Source organism: Schistocerca gregaria, chromosome 3 (assembly GCF_023897955.1).
Source record: "Schistocerca gregaria isolate iqSchGreg1 chromosome 3, iqSchGreg1.2, whole genome shotgun sequence".
Lineage (NCBI taxonomy): Eukaryota > Metazoa > Arthropoda > Insecta > Orthoptera > Acrididae > Schistocerca > Schistocerca gregaria.
This window is the reverse complement of record NC_064922.1, coordinates 203,863,417-203,883,498: the sequence shown is the minus strand read 5'-3', so window position 1 is coordinate 203,883,498 and position 20,082 is coordinate 203,863,417. Positions and strand designations below refer to the sequence as shown.

Sequence of the window (20,082 nt, the reverse complement as noted above, 5' to 3'; positions counted from 1 at the left end):
TCTTGCTGCTATGCTCTCTCAAAGAGAGATTTGTTGCAGTGTAACACTGAGTTCCAAAACACTGTAGATTATTCAACATTTGACATCATTCTGAAACAAACATTTTTTTATTCCAGAGCACTGCAGAAACATACAGATCATTTCAGAAAACGAAAGCAGTTATAGTGTTTGTGGAGCATTCATTAACATTCCTGAAATTTTTAGAACGTTTGAGAACATTCCTGAAAATGGCAGAGCATTAGAAGTGTTCATTAAATTATAGAACATTTCTATAAGCGATTAGTTCATTTCAGTATGTTCTGTCTTGAGAAATATCTTCCCACCAGTGGAACAACTTCCACAACATTCAAACCCGCCCAAACCAAATTTATATCACTAATGGTGACAGTGCACGGATACATGCATGTTTGATGGAATAGACCCTTCATTTGGCAGTTTGCAGTTGCTGAAATCATGAAATGGATTTACGTATTGTAAATATGTATTAGCATCAGCTACTTGTGACAAATGAAAATTTGTGCTGGACCAGGACTTGAACCCTGAGTTTGGGCATCTCAGCATGCCTCCATTGCTGGTCCAAAGCTCCATATGACACACAGTCATAATCCAAATGCTTGCACATTTGCGAAACTATTTTGTATAATCATTATAGCTCTGCCAGGTATGATGATGTCATTAATGGCAACAGTGTCTGTGGTTATACAGTAACTGCATGTACTGCAATACAATTTCTTTCAGACATGCATGCATGTGACTCACATATTGTAAATATATGTTAGTGCCAGCTGCTTGTGAGAAACCAAAATTTATGCCACATTGGGACTCAAACCCACATTTCCATCTTGTCATGATTGGTCACCCTAACCACTTTGGGTACTTGAACACACCCCCAGAGCTGGTCCAGACCTCCAAATGTCTCACAGTCACAATTCAGATATTCATACATTTGTGAAACTAAGTGTCGAAAAACCTAATGTTATTTATTTTGTACCGTAATTTTAAACTTGCAGTTTCCTGTTCAATTCCATTTGCAAAATTAGCAAGTGAAAATTACTGTCTCTATGCTTCTGTGCACAGCCTTTTCCTTATTCTCATGATCCATACATGAGAGATATCATGGTTTTTGGGGACTAAAGTCTACCAGCAATACAGCAGGGTAGAAAGGTTGCATCCCTGTCTCATACCTTTCTTAATGTGAGCAATTAATTCTTGGTCTAAGATTCATATAGTTCATTCTGGGTTCTTATACAGATTGTATATTATCCCTCTTACTCTATAGCTTACCAAAATGTCTGAAACACATTGTACTGTAACAAATGCAGGAGGAGGAGGAGGAGATTAGTGTTTAACGTACCGTCGACAACGAGGTCATTAAAGACGGAGTGCAAGCTCGGGTGAGGGAAGGATGGGGAAGGAAATCGGCCGTGCCCTTTCAAAGGAACCATCCCGGCATTTGCCTGAATCGATCCAGTGTGCTAACCACTGTGCCACCTCGCTCGGTCATAACAAACGCAGTTACTGTACAAACACAGGCACTGTTTCCACTAATGATATAATCATGCCTTGTGAGGCTAAAGTGACAATATGAAAAAACATTGATTTTACTATTCTTAGTTTCAGGAATCAGTGAGCATTTGGATCATGACTGCAGAACATATGGAGGTTCTCATTTGTCAAAAGTAGCTGGTGCAAATTTATATTCATAGCATGTAAATCCATTTCATTCAACCCAATTTCCTTCCTTACACACACACACACACACACACACACACACACACACACACACACACACACACACACACACACGTGATATACTGGTTCATAGAGACATTCAAATTTCACTTCATTTACATGTTGATAATAAATAGTTATTCTAATGCAAGTAATTGTCTTAAACCTCTGTTTATTTTTATTATTATTATCATTAATTTAGTTTATTACAAGATATCCTCACATACACATACATTTTTGTCAGAATGATGCTGTGGAACTTATATATATATATATATATATATATATATATATATATATATATATCACAACCTATTGTACAGTGCATCAGAGAGTGTTCTTTGTAGCAATTTTCTGTTCTATTCCATTTGCAAAATTAGCAAGTGTAAATTGCTGTCTGTATGCCTCTGTACGTGCCCTGTTCTCTCTCTCCTTATTTTTACAATTTGTTCATGTGATATATCATGGTGTATGGGGACTAAAGCCTACCAGCAATACAGTAGGGGAGAAAGACTACATCCTTATCGTAACACCCTTTTTAATGTGAGTACTTCATTTTTGGTCTTCCATTCTTATTTATCCTTCTTGTTTCTTATAGACACTGTATATTACCCATATTTCCCTATAAATTACAGCAATTTTTCTGAGAATTTTCAATATCTTTCACTGTTTCATGTTGTTGAGCGCTCTGGAATTTCTAGGTTGACAATTTATATGAATATGTCTTGATTATTCTTAAATCTTGCTTCCATTATGATGTGCAATGTCAGAACTGCGTCTCTGATGCCCTTACCTTCCCAAAAGCCAAACTGTTCATCTTCTAAAAGATCCTCAATTTACTTTTCCATCCTTCTGTATATAATTCTCATTAGAAACTTGAAAGTGTGAACTGTAAACTGATTGTGGGATAGTTCTCATACTAGTCTGCCCTTGCTGTATTTGAGGTTGTGCGGATGATATTTTTTCAAAAGTCTGTGGTATGTCTCCAGTCTTAACAGATTGTTCATGTCACTTTGAATAGTAGTTGGGTTGCCACTTCCTCTACTGATTTTAGAAATTCTGAAGGGGTATTATATATCCCTTGCTGCGTTACTGATTTGCAAGTATTCCTTAGCTGTGCTAAATGCTGACTTTAATAATATTTTCCATATGTCTTCCATATCAACTTCCATTTCTTCTTCCATCACGTCATCAGACAAGTCCTCTTCCTCATAGAGGCCTTCAGTGTATTTTTTCCACCTACCTGCATTTTACAGTGGAATTTCCACATCTAATCTTTTTTGATTTCTTCATATTTTCCTGCAGCCATCCCACCTCAGCTTCCCTCCACTTCCTATTTATTTGATTCCTTGGCGACTTATGTTGATATATTTTTGTCTTTATCTGAACATTTTTGTACTTTCTTCTTCATTGATCAGTAGAAGTATTTCATGTTAGCCATAGTGTCTTTGCACTTTGCAGCTACCTTCCTTGTACCTTTTTTGTCTGTCCAACTTCAGTGATTGCCCTTTCAAGTGATGTCCCTTCCTCTGTTACTGTAATTTTAATTATCAAAGTATCCACAGCGTTAGAGAACTTCAAACACATCCTATCATTCCTCAGTACTTCAGTATCCCACTTCTTTCCACATTGATTCTTCCAGGTGATTCTCCTAAACTTCATTCTGGCAGTAATTCAGGCTTATTAAATTGAGTCCAGTGGTCTCCTGGCTGCAAAGCATTTTCCATAACAGCTGATATGGTAGTTTGGGCCACATAGTCGCATAGAGACTGTTACAGGCACTGGAATCCCAAGCAGCACCCATAACAAAAATGAGTGTTATTGAAAACATTAGTGGAAAGAATGAGGAACATCTGTGAACTGCAGATGCTTGACACAGAATTGCAATATCTCACCAGTGCACTGCTGAAGAATAGGTACTGGTTTCCCTTGATAAAAGAGCGTAATGACAGCCATGATAAGATCATAGTGATGTACATATGTCTGCAAAATCCGAGGTTTTCCTGTTATTCAATAAAGACAGGAAAGATTTTGGTGAAACAGAATACCACTGTAACCAAAGGGGATTCTAAAATTTCAAGCCTTAAAGCTTAGACTGGAGTCTGCACACCACATAAAATCATCTCATCAGCTTTTTGCCAAAATGATGGAGAGCAGATCCCCATTTAAATTTGCTTTTGCTTTCTCATCACAAAATACTGTAAAATGCACTTAGTTAAAATGTGGCGCCTAGTATTTTGTACTGCACAGACTGGGCAGTTCTCCCTCTGAATTATGAAGTGATGCATTAGACAAAAGTGACCTATTTGGAAGCTGGTCTGAGTTACTTCATTTTGTTGGAGTGGACAGTATGAGGAAGAGTTAGCTAGAATGACTGACCACAGCTTGTTGTCCCTCACTGCCAGCCACTCCTCCTACACAGTGGCATGGTTCTTTCACACAGTAGTGGAATGCCAGCCAGCAGGGGAATGGAACATTACATAATTCCATCTTCCTTGCAGATCTCCTAGGCAGTGTTGTCTGCTTGCTAGTTTCTCCAAATTCCCACAGTACCTCGGTGGAAGATAGAAGTTTCCCCTCTGTTGAAAAAGGAGAAGCTTGTCCAATATATTTTGGGTCTTTTCTCTGTTAGGTACATTTTTTGAGGTGCAAGTTGGGCTCTGAGGTAATTGGAGCAGATATGCAGTTTTTTGGTTTTAGGATGCCTCATCTGCTTCAGTGCCTTCTTTACTGCATACAGCTCTGTGGTAAAGGCAGTGTATTCATTAGGAAGCCGAATTCTGAGGAGACAGATGGGGGACACACCTAAACAGCCAAAGGAGCCTTATTGCTCTGATAAGTATACTATCTCAAAGTTAAGTACCTACCCAAAATGTAAAAAAAAAAAAAAAAAAAAAGTTTAAATGTTACATTTGGAGTGCATTCTTGATGGTGTCCCAGATTAGTCAAGAGACCTAAGTTCACAACATGAGCATCTTCATGCCCTTGCAGTGTTCCTCAATATATTTTAATGCAATTCAGAAGTGTTGGGGTAGTGCACTGCCTTGCTGAAAGTTCAGGTCACCTACTGAGTGCTGTAGGCAGAATGGTGAATGTAAACTATCAGACAACTGGTTCCTCTGCTAGCCCCCTATTTTGTCAACTCCATGTGAGTAAGACCAAGTGGCTGAAGGAAATTTCTGAAATAAAAATTACTTTATACCAAACAAAATTTGTTGACAGATAGACAGCATTGTGTCACCAGGAAAAACAGTGCTCTAGTTTTATGAACAAGATGCAGTGTAGATTAGGGCGGGTTTTTAGGTTGTGCAGGAGCCAAAGTTCTGATGGACTGTGGGGCTCCTATTCAACATTACCATACATTTAAGTACTAACAGATGAAATGCACCCCGATTTTTAAACCACTATCTCAGCAACATTAGTCAAGAAACTGAACTTATCCATCACAGTTAGTTCTTCTTAGCTCCATTCACGTGGTTAGGAAAAATGGTTAGTATTTAAGAATAATAAGTTTCTCCATCATAACACTGACTTAGTCGTAGTACTCACTGCAGCTGACAAAGTAAGCAGAAAACTCTTACTCTTGTTTTCCCTAAGTGGCAAGACTAAGGTAACCACTGCTCCAGATTCTTACCATTGTTTGAATTACTGCCAAGCAGAATGGACTGTTGCCCGACAGTGCAAGTGCCAACATATGCGGACTATCTCAAAGTATGGTTATGAATTGTTATGGCTCATGTTACACATGGATATGCAGTGTATTACACAGTTACAATGTTTGAAGCTCTGGATGGAATCAAAATGTTGAGATACGCTGCACAGTTCTGTGTCATCCGTTAAAATATCTTGGAGTATCAGTTGGGAAATTCTTGACTCAGTGGTGGAATCTGGAATCCTAACAGTGTAACATTCAGCAGGAGGGAATGAACACACTGGTGTATCTGAATGAGCTGAACATTAAGGCAAGCATGAAAAATTTATGGAAGTGTGTTGAAGTATTGTAAACAAAACACTAAGGCCGAACTTAAAAATAAACAGGATTGCGAAAGCAACACTAAGTGAGTTAGATTATTAGAAACCCACAATCTGGAACAGTGTTATTAGTGTTTTCAGCTGAGAACTGTTAACAGTTATTCACCCCTCCCCCAGGAAAAAAAAGAAAAGAAAAAGGCAAGTGTGCAGTACAGAATCTTTAGGTAGAGACATGGTGTCAAGTGAAAAGTATTGGTAGTTTACTTGTGAGTAGTACTGGAATGTTGAAACTTTCATACGCATAAAAGGATCAAAAGAGAAGTATCAATACTTTGACGTATTGACACTTATCCTTGCTAAAAGGAATAGAGTAGATGCTCTCCATTGGCTCCAACTCACCATCTCTATTTTTGAAATCTATCTAAAATAGAGAAAGGAAATTAATTTTAGTAAGTTTCAAATAAAATAATAAAGATGTTAAAGTTATTCATAAGTAAGTAAAGTTCCATGTTCCAACCCTAGACCAGCCAATTGGGTGCGAACGACCCTTGTAATCCAACAGAGTCATCAGATTCAGTATGGTGGGACATGTCATCAGCACACACCTCTCTTGGTTGTTGTCAGGTTTCCTGACCTGAAACCACAACTGACTGGCAGAGGAGCTCCACAGTTGGCTCAGAGGGCTGAGTGCACGCCATACCAGTCCGCTCACCAAGGACAAATTCCTGGCTTTACCGTGAATCAAACCAGTGTCCCTTGCGTAGCAGTCTGTCATGCTGTCCACTCAGCCGTGGAGATGGACACAGGTATTAAATAAAGCAGTATTTTTATTTTCATTGCAGATTACAATTAAAAAAAAAAGAAACTGAAACTTGAAATATGTAATAACAGAACAGATTAACAGAAAAACAGCTGAATAGTACCCAAAAGTAAATACATTAAATCATAATTAATCTTCCCATTATTCCTTTGTGCTGTCACTCAAAACAAGTGTTTTATCTAATAGTCTTGTTAATAATGTACTACGTGAGTCTGACAATATGCTGCCTGTCTTTGAAAATATACACTTGTAGAGCACTGGTTCTGCTGCAGTTGTCAGATACTCGTTGGCTACCTTGTATAACTGTGGGAATAAAAAATCCATGTTGACACTTTGGTCTAAAAGGGTTAGCTCACAGTGCAACATAGGCTCCTTCCATCTTTTTGATCAGCCAGGCAACTACTCCATCTTTTTTCATTTTTTTGCTGTGCACTCAACACTTATGATGATTCCAAATGTCGTATTCAATTTCAAGAGAAGACTCACTATCTGGTTCACTGCTGCTGGTGCCAGTGGTAGAAGCAATATAGCAATATTATACCTTAATGTAGCCCAGCAAACCCCAGGTCTGTAAAGAGTCATACTCCCTTGCATAAAACAGCTTTGAACTTCTGATTACTTTACAAGTGAGTTAATGTGTTAAATTTTTGACATTGAGCATGTGAGTGAGAAAAGTTTAGAAAATGTTTGTAATCACATTTAAAGTTTGTTGGAAGTCACTAAGTGCTCTCATTATCAAACACTGGATATTGCAGTCCAGATAACTTGCACTCTATTTTCAGCAAAAGGAAGTTTTTCATGCATCTCAATTTTTATGAAATCATATCTTCTGAACCATGTGTCACACCGGGACATTATGTTGGAGGTACATTCAGTGGTATATGTTGACACGGACTGCAAATGTGTTGTGAACAGGTCCAGTAAAGTTGTTGTAAGCCACTAAGTTCTGTCATTTTGAAATACTGGAAGAGTATAGTTTGATAATTTGCACTTTTTGAGTTATGGTGCCGCAAGACATTTACACACTTTCTAATCTTAGACCTTGTCTTGGTGTGTTAAACATTTAACATAAAATTACACCTCTTAATGTGTAGGTTATGACAGTATTTTAATTTTTATATTCCTTCAGTACATTATGCAAAATGCTGAAAATCAAATTTTTGTTGCTCCAGAAACCCAACAGATAGGCAGCCTGTTACTAGATCCATGCTCAATAATTGGGTTAGCCATTTAGTAATACAGATATCACCCTCGCCCGACCTCTGGGTTCTGAAAATATATTTTCTTGAATCTTGGATCAAGCAAGAAGGATATTACTGTCTAACAGTTATGTTGAGTTTGTCCAAATCTGCATGCTATTTGCTTTTTTAGCTCATCTTTTACTGCCTTTGCTTCACTGCTGTCAGTGCTGTCATCAGGCTTACTTAAATTATTTATTTGCACTTTCAAACAAGGAAACATTGTCAAGAGAGGCAAAGTGTTGCAGATGTTTTCATTTACTTACTCTGTTTTTCACACATGCATAGTTTCAGTTGACGGCCTTTTGGTGATCACGAGTTCAGTTTTTGTAAGTCTTGGAACTGAATCATGCAGCCATAGTTTTGGCTAGTAATAAAAATTTAATAAGTAATTAATAGAATCATGGGTACAATATTTGCCATAAAGTACTGATATGAGTAAAAAAGTTTCTATTAAAAATGTGTTGGTGTTGAGGTGAGAGTACTCAATACTAAAAACTTTTCCAGTGTCCTATCTGTAGCATGTGCCACACGGATAAACCATCTCTGGTACAGAGAACGTATTTATTATTGCATTGACCATTTTCCAATAGATTAGATCATCTTCAGATCTAAAATACAGACAGTGGGCTAACCAACACCAGCATCATCTGGTACGTGTCATCAAAATGACACGCTCCAGGTGCAGCTATCCCCCTCTCCATTTTTTAGATCTGAAGATGGACTACTTTAGCCGAAATTGATCATTACAATAATGAATATGTCACCTAGACTGTGCCTTGTTCATAAAATTTGTTGAATAATTTAGCTCTCTCCGTAACTTACAAAATGCAAATGTTTGCTAAGATTGAAGTATGGCTTCATTTTTATCCATTGGTTAGCTTTCTGATGTCCATTTTCTTTCTCTCACAGATCTTCTGAAGAAGTCTGCACCAAGCCGAATTGTAATGGTATCATCAATAGCACACAAATATGCTAAACTCAGTGTAGATACTATAAATGAAAAAGATGATAATGGTGTGAGGGTTTATGCAAATAGTAAACTTTGCAACATCTTGTTTGCCAATGAACTATCACGCAGACTAAAGGGGACGGGTAAGATATGAGACAGAATTGTGGAAGCTGTTTTTACTTTATTCTTTATCTCTCAATGCATATTCCTGTAATTACATACAGAGAAATAACAGAAAATATTTTCAGGAGTCACTGTGAACAGTTTGCATCCGGGAGTAGTTAAGACAGATATTCTTCGAAGATTGCCTAGATTCATTATGTTGACTATAAACTACCTATTTGGACATTTTGGAAAGGTAATTCTCCTGAAAATACTACGTTTGTTATTCACATACTTAAGCCCAGTGTGAGTGATTAACAAGTTATATTGATGTTAACAGACAGCATATGAAGGGGCACAAACAAGTATTTACCTTGCTGTGTCTGAAGATGTTGAGGGCGTAACTGGAAAATATTTTGCAGATTGCAAGGTATTGTATTGTTAAAAAAGCTTTTAGGTAGTACAAATTTATTTCTGAAATCATTTTGTAATTTTTATTGTAAGCTATCAGATTTTGTTAAGTATAGAGACTGTTGTCATAGAATTTAATTTGCTTTGCAGTATGATACAGATGCAGATACACATAATACCAAATGTTGAAAGGGCTAATGTAACAAAATTAAGGGGAAAAAAGCTTAATTTGAAGCAATATATGCATTTACATGTTCATAATGGATGTCTGGGAAGATAGTTTCATACAGTAAATCAAATTCTGATTAGAAAACTCTTCATTTTATGGGAAATTAGGCTCTATCAATATAGTACATAATAACCATTGCCCTTCAGTATTTAATTGTACCCTCATATAATAATTGCAGTATAGTGCAAGAAAAATTTTCATGTTGTCATAAACCCGAAATCCTGTCATAACCATCACTATGCACTTGGCAGTCTAGTTAGAATATAGCAGTTTTTTCTCTCTATGGACTGCAATTCTGTAAATTTTAAACAGCACTAATTAACATCCTTTTAAAGAGAACATACAGTATGGTGATACTCTCTATACAAAACACATACAACTTGTGTTAAATTATAGTTAGTTGCCATTGTGATATCAAGAGCAGATAACTGCATCTCTAAGGTAATGTATCTTGACATGCTCGTACTCATTAATGCTCTCCTTCAAGATGCCGTTGAGAAGGTAACAAATTAATATTAGGACTGCATATCAAATTTTGTGCAAAAATTTGAAAGGAAATATCAGTTAAATTTCTTATGTATTTATCTTCATTACAGGAGGCACAGATGTCTTCTTCAGCACAAGATGAAGAGCTAGCTAGAAAAATATGGATCAAAAGTGAAATACTAGTCGGCTTAAAGCCAGAGGAGAAGCATTGGTGAAAAAATATACAAAAGAACAAGTAAATTTATACCTTCTTAGGGTTTTGTAAGTGACTTTATAATACCATTAGTACAGTTTTATCTAGCTTTCAAATAACTATTTTCTCTTATAAGAGACACATCTTTGTAGGAGTATAAGAAGTTTGCTGAGAAGAGTAAATGAAAGTTTGAGATTTAGAGGCAACTGTAAATATAAAATCATTTATTGATGTCATATATGAAATACTTAAGAATAAATAAAAGTGGTCAGTCAGAACAGCTGAATTGTTTAACTTGCAGTTTTGCCCCAACATTCCTAGGGAAGAAACACTTACAGTGAAATATTGGTATAGTTACAGGAAAAATTATATTTTGGTTACAAAGGGAAACAGAGAATACAGATACAAGGCATAACAAGTACCTGTACCTTTGTTTAGAGCTTTGTAAGTTCTGCTACAAAGACACATACATATACATATATTTGACATGTAAGTGACATTTGCTTTGTTGGTTGTCAGGAAAGGATCTGCAACATTTTTATTGTTTACGCCCACTTCTTGGACATTTACTCTTATTCTGTGAAATACATCTATTTTTATTGATGACTTTCTTGTGTATAAAACTATATTGCAATCAAAATATGAAGCTTTGTTGCAGAACTCTTGCCTTATGAACAAAAGAAACAGTTGCTAACAAAATTAAAGTTTGAACTGAAGTTTTGTGATACTTTCCAAATGTCCACATTATTTATCAACTGTGCAGAGTGGCCGCGCCGGAGGTTCGATTCCTCCCTCGGGCATGGGTGTGTGTGTGTGTGTGTGTGTGTGTGTGTGTGTGTGTGTGTGTGTGTGTGTTGTTCTTAGCTTAGCTTAAGTTAGTTTAAGTAGTGAGTAAGGCTAGGGACCAATGACCTCAGCAGTTTGGTCCCTTAGGAATTCACACACACACTATTTATCACTTAATAAGGTACACCTAATTTATATTAATATTATGGAAAGGGTAGTGTGCTACTCACCATACAAAGGAAACATTGAGTTGCAGACAGGCACGACGAAAAGACTGCTATACATCTGAGCTTTCAGCCACAAGATCTTCTTCTAATGTAGAAAACAGACACATATTCACACAAGCACAACTCACACACACATAACCATTGTCTTTTCAGATTTTGAAATCTGAGAAACAGTATGAAAACTTAACAGGTTCATGGCAATGAACCTATAAAATTCTGACTATGCCATCAAAAATCACTGATCATCATGAAACTGGGCAAATACTCAAATGCCTTTCCACACTTTTTCTTCATGCTTCACGTTCATCAGTCAATCAGCTGGGTGATGCCATTTTCCATCTCTTGCTGTCTTGTGTTAATCTGTTTGCAGCATTGAGTGAATTCAGTAATCTGTTTCCAAAAGTCTATCTTTGTCATTTTACTGCTCATTACAATATGAAGTTAAATATTCCCAGATGCCTTAATACATGTACCACTAACCATCCCTTTTTCTGTGAAGGGTTTGCATTGACTTCTTTCATTACCAGTTTGCTCAAGTAGTTGTTTACGTTGTTCTTTAGCAGGACACTTAATTTTTTCAAAATATTTTCTTTGTGCCACTATTGGCTGTTTTTTCTTTTCCACTTTCCTCATGATCCACAACTCCCTTCTGCACACTGCTGTGTCTAGATATACAGGGTGTGTCGTAATTAACAGTGTAAATGCATACAGTTGAAAGTGCACTATACTAGATGCAAAAAATTCTCACTAAACATTGGTTTGCAAATGAACCATTTGCTCAATAACAACTACTTTGTGGTTACCAACCACCACTGACTTGATTCTGCATAAATGTCATCCCAATTAGGAAAAGTTAACAATACTGCACAACATTAAGAAAAGTGTTAGAGGTATGTTGATGGAAGTGCAGGTGTTCTATATATATGAACATGACCTTGGTTACATAACTGTAAACATAATTAAAGGAGGCGTTCAAATTGTCATCCCTCTATGTGGATGCAAGCCTGTACTTATCACCACAGTGACTTTCAAATCCTTTTAAACATGCCTGGATCATTTCAAATTACTTAACAAGCATTGACAAGTCTTTGCTCCAATTTTTCAACTGTGTTAACCAAAGTCGTGTATACCACACCTTTAAGGTGGCCCTAAACATAGGAATCCATGGGGTTTGAGATCAGGTGGTTTTGGAGGGCAGGGTATAGATCATGTCACCCAGTCCATCTTTGATCATATCAGTGTGTTATATGTCATCTCATCATAGCAGCAAAATGTGCTAGTGCTCCATCATCTCTAAGAGACAGTGCCACAGAAACTGAAGGCAATTCAGTCCATTGAGTTTGTTTGTTAATATGTAGAGCCCAATAAAATGATCACCTAGTAACTCTAACCATGCATTCAATGAGAAACATTGCTTATGTGGAGACTCATGCACTGCATGTGGGTTGGAGCCTAGATGACTCCAAAAATGTGAATTGTGATAATTAGTAATGTAAGAAAATACAGATTGCTACTTACCACAAAGACAACAATTAAATTGCAGACAGGCACAATTAAAAGAACTTACACATAAGACTTTTTCCCACAGTCTTCATCAGAAAAAGAAAGAGAAACAAACACAATTCATTCACAAAAGCACACCTCATCACCTCATACATACATGACCACCAGCTCTAGCAGCTCAAACCAGAATGTTTCTGGCCAAGGTGCTGGAGTTGGCTCTCATGTGTGCTTGATGTGTACTTGTGCGAATGAATGGTGTGTGGACAGAATTTGCATGTATTTCTTGCGACAGACATTTCCCGGTAGATTAATTTCCCATTTTTGTGACATTTCCTGGCTACCTCGCTCATCTCACCTTTCATGTGCAGACATTTTCCTTTGGGGCTACCTGAAGCAAGATCTGTTCCGAATACATTATGCCACCATTCCTGAGTTGAAGGATCACATCAGAACTGCCATCGGCTGTGTCCCAGGGAATATGTTATGCCGAGTTATGGAAGGCTTCCAATGCCACCTAAATGAATGTTTTGTGCAGAGGGGGCATCGTTTGACAGGAGCCATATTCAAAAAGTAATCCACACAATGGTCAATGACTTACACATTAGTAAATGACATACCTTTAACTATTAATTGACATTAGAGGTAATAAATAAATTACAGTTACTGCCTGATGGTGTGTTTTTAATATTCTACTATGAACACTGCCACATTAGATTAAGGAAAGACAAACCTATGTTTACAGCATTTGTTGACTCAGAAAAATACAGGGGGCATAAGGCTATTTACAACTTGTACAGAAACCAGACATCAGTTATAAGAATCGAGGGTAATGAAAGGGAAGCAATAGTTGAGAAGGGAATGAGACAGAGTTGTAGCCTATTCCCAATGTTATTCAATCTCTACATTGAATAAACAGTAAAGGAGACCAAAGAAAAATTTGGAGTACACATTAAAGTTCGGGGAGAAGAAATAAAAACTTCAAGGTCAGCCGATGACATTATAATTCTGTCAGAGACAGCGAAGGACAAGGAAGAGCAGTTGAATGAAATGGACAGTGTCTTGAAAGGAGGATACAGGATCAACATCAACAAAAGCAATATGAGGATAATAGAATGTTGTAACATAAATCAGGTGATATTAAGGGAATAAGATTACAAAACAAAACACTTCAAGTAGCAGATGTGTTTTACTATTTGGGATATAAAATGTAGACAGGCAATGGCAAGAAAAGAAGAGAGATTTGTTAACATTGAGTATAGATTTCAGTGTTAGGAAGTCTTTCCTGAAGGCATTTGTCTGAGTTTAGTCATGTATAGAAGCGAAACCCAGATGGTAAACAGTTTAGACAAAAAGAGAATAGAAGCTTTCAAAATGTGATGCTACAGAAGAATGTTGAAGATTAGCTGTGACGATCATGTAACTAATGAAGAGGTACTGAATTTGTGGCACAGTTGCCCAAAAGCAGAGCCAGTCGATAGGACACATTCTGAGACATCAAGGAATCACCAATTTTGTATTAGAGGGATGAGTGGAGGGTAAAAACAATAGAGGGTGATTAAGAGATGAATACAGGAAGCACATTCAGAAAGATGTAGGTTCCAGTTGTTATATGGAGATGAAAAGGCTTGCACAAGATAGAGTAGCATGGAGAGCTGAATCAACCCTCTCTTTGGACTGAAGACCGCAACACAACATTACATATATGTTATAACATCAAAAGTTAGGGAAAGACACCATACTTCTTTTTTTTATATATATTAAAAAAAGAGAGAGGGAGGAGTGAGTGTGTGTGTGAAAGAGAGAGAGAGAGAGAGAGAGTATAAACATCTGTTAGTCTTCATATTTGAAACAATAATAATAATAATAATAATAACAATTTGTTATCATCACATCAAAGTATGTTACTGTTTGACTGTCATTTCACAGTACTACTGAAATCTATTAGTATTACAACGGATGAAAACTAATGTATCTATACGATTCATGTATTACAAACAAAATGAGTCATTGTATTACTAAATAAATATAATTTGGAAAAACACTTGAAAGTGTTTCCTATTTAATATTGTTATCATCTTCTGCCAAGCACCAATGGAAATCCACTTAAATATTAACCTCAGATTTGATTCGAACTGAATTAAGTACATTTTAAAAAATATTAATAAAAAGCAATGTTGTGTGTCAGTCTCCCCATTAAGGGCTGCTAAAAATAATATTTATTGCAGATCCTTCATATCTGACCCTTTTTTTGAGAATAATCCCATTAATACTCGAAACTGTTTTAATATAGCAACAAAATGATAAATTTTTGAAAATATAATATAATTGAGTAGATTAAAAAATCTACTCACCAAGCAGCACCAGGAGAGAAAACATACAAAGATTAAAGAAATGTGCAAGCTTCTGGATCCATGGCTCCTTTTTCTGGCAGAAAGATTGAGGGGGAAGGAATGGGCATGAATGAAAAGGACTTCCAAGGTTTATAAAATGGAGAGAGTTTAGAAAAGTTGCCCAGACCCCCAGAGCATAATTTGTTTTCAGAATGAGATTTTCACTCTACAGCGGAGTGTGCACTGATACGAAATTTCCTGGCAGATTAAAACTATGTTCTGGACTGAGACTCGAACTCAGGATGTTTACCTTTTGCGGGCAAGTGCCCTACCATCTGAGCAACCCAAGCACAGGTCCAGAGTTCAAGTCTCGGTCCGGCACACAGTTTTAATCTGCCAGGAAGTTTCATAATTTGTTTTGTGTCAGCATTCCTTCTCAATAACTATTTCTTTCTTCACTCCCTTTTAGTTTCCTATACCTTTTATTTCTGACCTGTTTATTTTTCACCATCCCTCACCTCCATGACATATAAACCAGTTGCTTTCTGCTTTTATTAACTATTCAAGATGTTTTGTAAGAAATTTCTACCTTGCTTATTACCCTATCATCAATCTTTAAGCTCTCAGGTTTTCAAATCTTGTCTCTGCAGTCCCCAACTGTCAGTCAAATAAGTTTCCTCTGACCTGGAGCTCTGGGAAACTTTTCTGTAACTCTTCTTAAGCCCTTCCACCAGCAGACGCAGCCACTGGCTCCTAGTACTCACATATTTTTTAAATTTTATGTGTGGTTTTTCCTAAAAAATTATGTTTATAAGTTCCTGAAACAGAAAATTAATTCTAGATTATTCCATTTGCTTGTGTTCACCATCAGTCTCTCGGTATGATCTTTTTGTCGCATCTTAGAGTAGCCAACTCAGTCACTCTGCTGTAATGTTAATTAAGGTGCCCTTTATGTTTTCATATCACAACTTTTGGATCATGTGGTACTTGCTGATGTGCAACACAACTCAACAGTGCCCTTGGACTTATGGTGGAGTGTGTCTCTTGCTTACGTCCTTGTAACAGAACAGTGTTTCTTCACATTGTTCTACATTCATTATACAAATATGATTTGTTGATTTAGAAATACCCAATGATGCTCATATAGAGAGAGATGTAGTTGTGGAACTATTATTTGACACTCTGTATTTATCTATCTATACAAATAAACACAAAATACATAAAGTCAGAGCTCATATTAAGGGTATTACAAATTATTATTACACAATGGATAGTATTTTGCGAAAGAACTGTGGCATCCATTGTGCCTGAGGACAGCCAGGCCTTCCCCTGTGTGTTTCCATTCTGTGAACAACACCTTTTTTACAAGGGAAAATGTTCGGTAGGTTGCCCCAGTGAAAAGTGTTGAGATATGGTGGCTGATGTACCTTGTCGTTTTCATTTTGGCTATGCCTTTTTCTCTAGTAAGAAATGCACCACAGACAGATGGGTCAGTAGTGAGTAGTCTACTGACAGTGAAAGTGGGAGGCCATGTTGTGCTGTGCTCTGCAAGCCATTTAGTATGTGCTAGTTTTGGTACAGCTAACTGCAACAAGTGATAACTGCCACTTCTGCAAATGAGTCATCTGTATTATATCATTGCTGTGGATGCAGTATTTTTCAAGGGATTATTAGGTATTGCAAGTACTAAATTGTGCTACTTCAAGTATGCTGCTCAAGGGTAGACATTAGGGTTCTTCAGTCTGTCCAGTTTAAAGACATGTAGAATATGCAGGAGAATCTTAGTATCATGTCCTCACCTGCACTGCACTTGACAAAGCAAGCTACAGACATTTTGTTCTTTAGTATTGTGTAGGAAACTCATGCTCATATTAATTCAAACTGTGTCAAATGTTATTTTGAGTTACTACCATGACAGTGAACTACTATAATGAATATAACCATTTCATTTCAAGCACTTATTTCTCTTTGCTTAAATCACATCTTAAAGTTAATAATTTTTCACTGAAAAGTGCACCATTGAAAGCAAATGTGGCGTTGTGTATTAATGTAAGAAAAGGAGTATAACAGCTTTGATGGATTTCATTGTTGCTTGAGTTTCATTTGTTTAAATTCCTTGTCTCAAGGTTCAAATGTTACTGTAACCCATGCCAAAAGACTAGTGTTAACTTCAGACTTGAATATGAAGTAACTTAAATTCTGGAATAATAAACATTAACCACATTCGTCCTTTAATGATATGGTGACCGATTACAGGGAGAAGTAAACTGTTTTTTCAGGATGACTTCCCACAAGGTGATTCAGTATTGGTCCTGGCTTAGTGCTGAATGCTGTCACTGCACTTTAGTGCAAATCATCATCTATTACAATGATAGGTGAAGGTAAGAAGCGAAGTGCATGACTTTGTTTCCCCCCTAGTTTGTCCTCTAAATGGTTTGGATGAAGTGAGATTGCATAGTATTTTAAAAGAGGAGCTAATGCACTTAACTACAGTAAGAGTGTGCAGGTTATGAAAAAGTAATGTTCAAGGTGTTTATATTGTTGGTTCACTTGTGAGTTGAAAGTTGAAGTTATGAAAGATGACCAAGTTGGTGGTATGTTTTGCAGACATGACCAAAAACACGTAACATAAGCCCAATGTAGAATGCTTTGCTGCTTTGGCCCATACTGACAATATAAAGTGTATTTACTCCACAATGTGCACCACAACAAGTAACACTGTTCCACATCAAAATTAATCTGTTCATCCCATTGTCACCTCCACCACTTAGTCATTTCTAAATAATAATAGTAAATTTAGTAATCAAATAAAGGAAACAACTAATTTATGTACAATGAATAATTTGTATCACCTGACTGACTGAATATATCTGGCATTTAACAAATACTGGAAAAAATAATGCTACCTCATTAGCCATGTTTCTAAATCAATGACCTCATTCCCAAATAACTGACTTCACTTGTAAATCATTAACTGACAAACTAAGTAAATGTTTTACGTGTAAGTGCAGTGGGTATTCTGAAGTGTATATGCAAAAATTAACTGACATTGTAAAATAAACTTATGAATAAAATTAAAATCATAACGTATACTGCAGTTTATGGTCAAATCTGCATCTTGCTGCAAATCAAAGACATAAACAACCTCCATTATATACTGGTAGGTAACACGCTGTAAAAATCGATTTGTCAATATAATCACACATTACTTCAACAATAAGAATTATTTACACAAAGGATAGCAATGACAGCAAAATATATTTTTACATATAAAGAGTTCAGCTGAAAAATAATGCAGCACCAAAAAATGGATAACAATAGTATATGACTTACAAGGAGACCACATGTCACTCAGATTGTTAAAATTTTGCAATGCCTGTATTTTACAGCATCTGTATAGTACTATGCAATATGCTTCAGACATGCATACAACCTTGTTTAAAAATGTACAATCAAATCCAGGCTACCCAACTGGCAAATGAGGATTCTATGACAGAGTCAAATGGCCAATCAAAAAACTATCTGACTTTATGCTATCAACAGTACTCGCAAAACTTCAAAATTGATTTTCTCAAGAATTTTTCAGGGTTGCATCAAACTGCTTTGCGATTTTTATATTTGAGTTACGGACTTCGTGTCCATAAATATAAAAAGTTACAAAAATCCAATTGCCATGATGTCTCCTGTCAGAGCCAAGCACTTGATTCACAAAGACTATGAAGCCTTCTGAGGTCAGTTACCTCAGTCAACCCTCTGTTTACTTAATTTTATATCCATAATGTTTCTTAAACACATTTTTTCCTTAGATTAAGGAAAAATTAAATAGTGGACATTAGTCTGGGGTAAGTCAGTTACTACTTATGATTCATGGGATACATGAATGCACTTGGAAATTTCTGATTTTGTCTGCTTAGATTTCTCATGGGTCTCTACCAGTTTTGATCTTAGCATCTTGAACTTAAATATCATATCTTTTTTTCCTGGCCAGTGTTTGTTTTTTTTCACACACTGCTCTGCCTTTTTCTTCTTCTCCTTGATGTCCTTCAGTGATGTTCTTTGTTCTTAGACCAGTTGTAATTTCATCAGGAATGAACCAAGTACTCTCAAGGTTGGAACAGTTCATTATACTTTCAAAATCCTCTACATAAACCGCCCAGGAACTATGATGTTGGTTACAATACATCCTAATGAATCTCCCCAACACCCTCATGTAACTTTCTGCCCAAATACTGACTGGTGAGCTGCTATATGCTTCAGTTCAATCCCAAACTCTATCATCGCACTTTTCCATACCTTAGACACAAACTGAGATATGTTATCTCACAAGATATCTTTAGGTCTATGTTGTTGTTGATGATGATGATGTAGACTTCAGTCCAGAGACTGGCTTGATGCAGCTCCATATGCTGCTCTATCTTGTGCAAGCCTCTTCATTTCCGAATAACTACTGCAACCTATATCCTTCTGAATCTGCTTACAGTATTCATTTCCCGGCCAGGTTGGGGATTTTCTCTGCCTGGGGACTGGGTGTTTGTGTTGTCCTCATCATTTCATCACCATCATTTTCATCATTCTTGACCGTGGCTAGATTGTATTGTGTAAAAATAGGACTGTGTAAACACTGGGACTTTTTATGGGCACTGATGAATGCGTATTCATCTGTTGGTCTCCCTCTATGATTTTTACCCTCCACACTTCCTTGCAATACTAAATTGGAAATGACTTGATAACTCAGAACATGTCCTACCAATCAATCCCTTCTTCTAGTCAAGTTGTGCCACAAATTCCTCTTCTCCCCATTTCTGTTCAGTACCTTCTCATTAGTTACATGATCTATCCAACTACTCTTCAGCATTCTTCTGTAGCACCACATTTTGAAAGCTTCTGTTCTCTTCTTGTCCAAACTATGTATCATCCATGTTTTACTTCCATACATGGTTACACAACATAAAAATACTTTCAGAAAAGAATTCCTGACATTAAATCTAAAGTCAATATTAACAAATTTATCTTCTGCAGAAATGCTTTCCTTGCCGTAGCCAGTCTACATTTTATATCCTCTCTACTTTGACCACAGCTGTTATTTTGCTCCCCAAATAGCA

At 36.7% G+C, this 20,082-nt stretch overlaps 2 protein-coding genes across 11 annotated transcripts in view; one reads left to right on the top strand and one right to left on the bottom strand.

The window, feature by feature from the left end:
* LOC126356142 (bromodomain-containing protein 8) overlaps positions 1-20,082 on the bottom strand; it is a 482,606-nt gene that overhangs the window by 6,757 nt on the left and 455,767 nt on the right. The window lies entirely within an intron of this gene.
* Positions 1-20,082, top strand: part of LOC126356145 (retinol dehydrogenase 14-like) — a 262,668-nt gene that overhangs the window by 68,725 nt on the left and 173,861 nt on the right. The window contains exons 4-7 of one of the 2 annotated variants that reach the window (XM_050006880.1): positions 8,674-8,856; positions 8,962-9,071; positions 9,156-9,245; positions 10,052-10,414. The exons of the other annotated variant lie outside the window; for it this stretch is intronic. Coding sequence (XP_049862837.1) covers positions 8,674-8,856; positions 8,962-9,071; positions 9,156-9,245; positions 10,052-10,156 — 488 coding nt within the window. The 3' untranslated portion in view covers positions 10,157-10,414. Of the gene's footprint in view, positions 1-8,673; positions 8,857-8,961; positions 9,072-9,155; positions 9,246-10,051; positions 10,415-20,082 lie in introns of those variants that run through there. 2 annotated transcript variants of the gene reach the window in all.